Consider the following 6000-nt stretch of genomic DNA (forward strand, 5'->3'; position numbering starts at 1 on the left):
GCTGACTCGAAACACCAAGGAAACCTTTAAGTGTGGCCTTTGTTCCATTCAATTCGGCTCGAAACATCCTTGAAGGGAGGTATAAAACTTAGGAATAAGACAGCCTTTAAAGGTTGGAATGTCCAAAAGCGACGAAATTGCACTTTTTCCTATACCTTTTTGCCCTTCGACTTAGTTCAGAATGATGGATGGACAGATGGATGGACGGATGGATGGATGGATGGATGAATTGGCGGGTTTTGTGGGGGCACAATTTTTGAAGTGATGGAATAAACCGTTGCTGAGCTAGCTATGTATTTCGAAATCAACACGATGTTTTGCTTTGGAGAAACAATCTATTTCACTTGAGGAAGTCCAATCCAAGATGCGTCGAATCAGGTGGTTAAGCTTGATTATATCGTGCATTTTCCACAATCAAAACGAAAACATGGTTTTTGTGGGGGACTGCGTTATTTGTTCAGTGTGGCATTTTTGTACAAATGCATCAGTGCCTGCTGGTTTGGTTCTCTCATCATTAGAGACCTGTGCACGTATGTGTCTTTACGAAAGGAAAAATGTGACCAAAAACCAGTTTATTGTTGGAAAACAAGATTGCCGATATCAAATCCTGCTTCTAAAAAGTGAAACTTATCCTTGATCTGGCGCTAAAAATCACAATCAAGGTGCATTAGAAAATGCTGAAAATACACTTGTTCCATTCTGTCTCATTTACACTTTCAAACTGATAATTGTGACATTATTTTCAAGTACTATTATTGAGCGTACTGGCATGTCACTAGAAATATGAAATTCAATGCTGAAAAATCAAGGGTGATAGCTGTATTATTGGAAGGCACTTTTCATTAAAGACATGTCCAATTCCAGTGCACTACAATGAATGTGGAAGTCAAGGGTAAAAGTCACTAGATTCTACAGTACAAGTAGATACGATTATGACAAGTGCAAAAGAGATACATTTGATGAAATGGGATTTCTTTAGAGCCCAGAGTGCAAGGGTAGGAAATAACTCCTGTGCATGACTGATAGATAGGATGTTATACAGTTGTGACATTGAGAGATGGAGCTGGAAAAATATTTGCCCTTAAACAACTGCGATTGAACAAAGTTGCTCTATTTCACCACCACTTACTTCAGTTTGGTGTTCCTGTAAAAATGGATGGGGTTATGAGCACTCCTCATTTTACAAACTCAGTCACCTCTTTTCATTCTTCAAACAAATTGAATCTAGAGTCCAATCAAAAGCCTTTGACATTGCCCCTTACCTGAATTGGAGCCCGGAGATTGAGTTCCTCAGCATAACGGCACAAAAGGGGCCAGGGTGCATGCAGCCGAATGAAGTGAAGGGTATTTTTAGGTCTCTGAATGATTTCCTGGAAAACAAGAAAAAAACTGAATAATATTGATGTGTTATTTTGACACAGGATGTGGCAGAATCCTAAAAAAAGTATTGGCCAGTAAAAAATGCAATTACACTTTTCTGAAGAATGCAGATGATTAAATTTGTTAGCTTTGGCTTAAGATCAGAAATAAAAGTTTAGGGATCAGTACACGTAGTTTGTTTTAAATTGATATTTAAATGAGCATTTTTGTAAGGGAATCAAACGTACTTTTAGCTTTCAAATGAAATGAAATTATCTCAATTGCAAAATCAACCATTACTAAAACATTTGTTGACATCTTGAAACTTCTTTTTGTTTACTGTTCAAATTTCAAAGCAAAAAAATGTCCTTAAATGCACTTTAATAAGTTTGTGATTAGTGGCTCAATCAATACTTGCGAGTTCTGCTCTTTTTTTGTCCAATGACTTTTTTCAGCCTGTAATCCACGGGTGTTTATCAAACTTTCGGATTGGAATTCAGAAAGGAGTTAAGTTAGATATTGGATACGGATTCAATCAAAAAAAATGGCATAGACAATAGAAGCTTTCTTGGAAAGGTGTTTAAAGATTGAAACAGGATGCATTTATTTCAAATCTGATATATTTGACCTTCCTAAAAACGTCCAGTATGAAATTGTCCTCATTTTTCACTTTAAATCATTTTAGAGCAAGCAAAAAAATGCATATAGATGACTTGGGGGTTTCTTAAATAAAGTTGATTGATAAATTTCTGTTTAGACGTACAGGGCGGTACATGATTGCCAGATGTGACGTGAGATTTTTTATGATGTAGCCAGAAATATAAATGTCCCATCATTTTTGGTTGAAATAGGTCAATGAAGATCCCATACATTAGTCCCATAAATCACACAGTCATTACATAGACAGGGAAATCTATAAGAGGAATAACCTCTGGCAAGCAAACATTTTTCATCAAATGCATTGAAATCTCGGCCAACACTATCTCTGAACATTCATTGCGACACATAGGCATACTGTAATATCCTGTTTTTAAGCTAGATTTGAACAACAAAGTTTACGTTATTTGTGCACACTCTATGAGAGCAATGAGACGAAGCAATGTTGGCGTTGCATCGCTTCTCCTTAAATTGACCCTTTGAGTGTTGTCGCAAGTGATTGCACTCTTTTGGACAAGCACTCTGGTGCTTCCAAGATGTGGAGAGATAGATTAGAGCTTTCACGTCCCTCATCACCTCTGGAGGATTCCACTTTTGTTCCCCGAATGTGTATCGCTTTATGAATATATTTCCCTTTCACAAAAGTCTCTGCAGTCCTTCGTACATAAAGCAGGAGAACTTGCTTCCTTTTGGACAGTGCCAGAAAAAGGAAAATGAATCTAGGTTCCTCTCTGACAGGCCGAGTGAGTGGCCTTGAAGGTCCCTTCAAAAGACGAGGTAGGTCCATAAAAGTGAACTCGAGGCACTTAAACTGGATCCTTTCTCTTTTGAAGGGTTCACGCTGTTCATAGCGTCAAACGAGCCCAACTTGACTAGCGGAATTGATACATTTGTCGGGGTCGAGTCCTTCTCCATAGAGTCTTATTCATTTATGCACAGTCAGCTAAGCTTATTCGCTTTTCTATCACGTCCAAGGGTGCAGTTCCAGGCACACTTCTGCCCATGAAAAACTTGGAACTAAATAAAAAAAAGAAAGGTGCCCGTGTATAAAACTGCAGGGCTCTTCGTTGTCTCGTGCAACATTGCCTGAATGAATTTATATAATAGATCCATTGAAGCCCTGTCAATTGAGGTTTCCCAATCGATGCATAGAATGAGGACGCTTGGCAAGTGATATTGCCTTTTGTGGCTTGTCGTCCTACAGACACTTCGTGGGAGTGGGTAAACCAAACGAAATAGTACAAAAAAGGGCTTGCAGAGGTAGAGATGCAGGTGCCGAAAAAACTATTTTCTTGAAAATATTTGACCCTTATTAGAGACGTCAAACAATTAACAATACGCCAGAGTTGGTTGGCTCCATAAAAAGATGTAGTTATCTATGATTGGTTCGCATCCCAGACCTACGCAAACAAGTAAGCATTAGTAATGACTCTTGGGAGAGAAATGACTCTCCCACCAAACCGTTTGAGGCATTGCTTTGAATCATTTTGGCACCAGGTTGTCTGGCGGACCAAATTTTAACTCGTTGCACTTTATCAACCAAAGCCGACAACCCTATTTTTCAGAATCATATAACTAAATGTGTTCAAAGTCGATCGCGATTACTAACACTGTTCAGCATAGAACGAAGAAATATCAGAGCGTCAATTCTTCACCAAGGGCGTTATTATCGACATCATAATGCCCTATTATTGAATGTAGACATAGGCCATTAACAAGCATAACTAAGGTCACTTCTGAGGATGATGTTGCAATTGCAATTAATGCCTCTGATGTTTGTAGAGACGGTCTCTTTCAGAACGCAGCTTCCCAGCTGTGTTCTGACTACGGAACAAACACAGCTGCCTTGTTTGCCTACTAGACTACAACAAGAATTCCTGACTAGATCAGCTATAGTAAACTGAAAATCGGGTTCCATTATTGCGAGTTGTTTCTTACTTGGAAAACATTTTTTTTTGTTCATGAAAGACCATTTTTCATGTTTAGGGACTTGGTTTTAACTATACATTTATTCACGCTTGAGTAATCTAAGATCACATTGCCATTCGTGATGGATGGGTTGGATAGTGCTAAATTAAATTATTTTCGACTCCTTAATTGGAATGAGTTGGCCTTTTGGAACAATCCTAGAAGCAGAAATTGTCTAAACACTTGTTCAAAGGGAAAAGAGGACATATTTCTTGCACTCTCGATTGAATTCACACGGTCCATGCTACACTATACATTTCACGCATAAATAAGGATTTGGATGCAATAACTCAAACCATGTTTTTCTATTTGCCGTTTCGTGAGCCAAACACTCAAAATATTGATAAAAACTGTTAATATCCGATTAAATATAATACAAGGTAGGCTCATGTAATAGGTCAAATCATCATACCTAGACAAATTATTAGACAGTTGTCAATAAGAAATCAGCTTACATTAACTTTTTCCGAATAAACTATTAGCGCAGTCAGCTTATTGGGTACCAATGCTCATCTCTGCCAAATCTTGAAACTTTTTGGGCTTCAAATGGGACTCATGCTTCAAGAAATGAAGTACAAGGTTTGGGCTTAAAGATGCTTTTGAAGTAAAATCTAACGAGTTCTTTGAAGATATATAATCTCATTGGATCGAACAACAACAGCGTAGAACATCATCGTCTAAGATGGATTGGAGGATGTCTTTCCATCAGAAGATGTTAAGGAATTGACCCAATTTCCTTGATAACCCAAAGATCTGAGGGTCCTTGGGGCTTAAAGGAGATAAGGATTATATCTGATTGTCTTTATTCATCTAAAGTCGCAAAGGAAGAAATCATGGTGTTCTAAGGATATCCTGTGTAACATCACATAATCCCATATCCAGTATTAACCACGGCTCTAAGCTTTGGTTCTACTTTTTGTGTTGTATTGTCTTGCATAGAATGTTCAAGCACCATTTCTACTGTACAAGCCCATCAAAGAAGGGTAAAATACATAGTCAAATAAAATATATTAATTCTTGCTACCCTTGCACTTAAGGTAGTCAGGATGGCCGAGTGGTCTAAGGCGCTGCGTTCAGGTCGCAGTCTTCTTCTGAAGGCGTGGGTTCGAATCCCACTTCTGACATATGAGTTTTGCTGGCTGGAGTTTCTTCTGTGGCGCGTTCGTTAACCGTGTTTTGTGATGAAGTGGGCATCTTAGTTGGGATACCAAGTTTCCAAGGTGGGCTTGAACTTTGCAAAGAGTGTTTTCGCTTTTGACACGATCTGTTCCTTTCATAAGGTCAGTCAAAACAATTTTCCACTTACGGCAACTCCAACGTCAACTCAAGATAGCCGCTCCATTAATAACCTCCTTCCCCGACAATGAAAGAATTTTGTTCCGATCATAGAGGTAGACAGAGGGGATATGCTAAAGCAGGCCTGAAGTAAAATTTCGCCTGAGAGGTATTCAAGCCACCAAGGCTATTTACTCGTACGAGCTATCTTCGTTCACTAACAACTAGTCAATTCAGGTTGCCCAAACAAATAATTTTCAGGGAGACAGAGTGTGCAAATATTGGAAACTAGTTTCTCATATGACTATGGGATTAGTGCACCTATACTGTCAGTTGGCAAATAAGTACAGCTACGTTCAAAGCTTAGAACAAAACTTGATGTTTTCAGATCACTCTGAAACCTTTTTTTAACTTGCCTAGCTGGAGATCTCTGAATTAGGAGTCGGAAAGAGAGTTTTTGGGTGGAATCAATTTTGAACTTTTTGTGGAATTCTAAGGCAAAACACTTTTTCGCGAGTTTTAACTATATTTTGCTTTAAAACCGCCGATTTTGGGGAAAGTGAAGTGGGGAAAGTGAAGGAATTTTGTAATACTTTGGCAAAATTTCGACGATTGACGTTGCCAAAAACAAAATACTTGTCATTTTTTTTCCAAAAACCATTAAAGAAGGAAAAAAGAGATTTCATTTATTTGGTTTTTTCAGTGTTTCCATTTCTAGCCAGTGTCTTTATTTTCATCACA

At 38.3% G+C, this 6000-nt stretch overlaps 1 protein-coding gene and 1 non-coding gene across 6 annotated transcripts in view; one reads left to right on the forward strand and one right to left on the reverse strand.

The window, feature by feature from the left end:
- Positions 1-6000, reverse strand: part of LOC131882532 (anoctamin-7-like) — a 49735-nt gene that overhangs the window by 34992 nt on the left and 8743 nt on the right. For 3 of the 5 annotated variants that reach the window (XM_059229699.1, XM_059229696.1, XM_059229694.1), the window contains exons 4-5: positions 1263-1370; positions 1130-1144 (exon numbers count right to left, since the gene is read on the reverse strand). In XM_059229699.1, coding sequence (XP_059085682.1) covers positions 1130-1144; positions 1263-1370 — 123 coding nt within the window. The remainder of the gene's footprint in view (positions 1-1129; positions 1145-1262; positions 1371-6000) is intronic. The other 2 variants (XM_059229697.1, XM_059229695.1) reach the window with 1 other exon arrangement.
- Trnal-cag (transfer RNA leucine (anticodon CAG)) lies at positions 5025-5108 on the forward strand. The gene has a single exon. It is a non-coding gene; the product is annotated as a tRNA-Leu (tRNA).

Source organism: Tigriopus californicus, chromosome 6 (assembly GCF_007210705.1).
Source record: "Tigriopus californicus strain San Diego chromosome 6, Tcal_SD_v2.1, whole genome shotgun sequence".
Lineage (NCBI taxonomy): Eukaryota > Metazoa > Arthropoda > Copepoda > Harpacticoida > Harpacticidae > Tigriopus > Tigriopus californicus.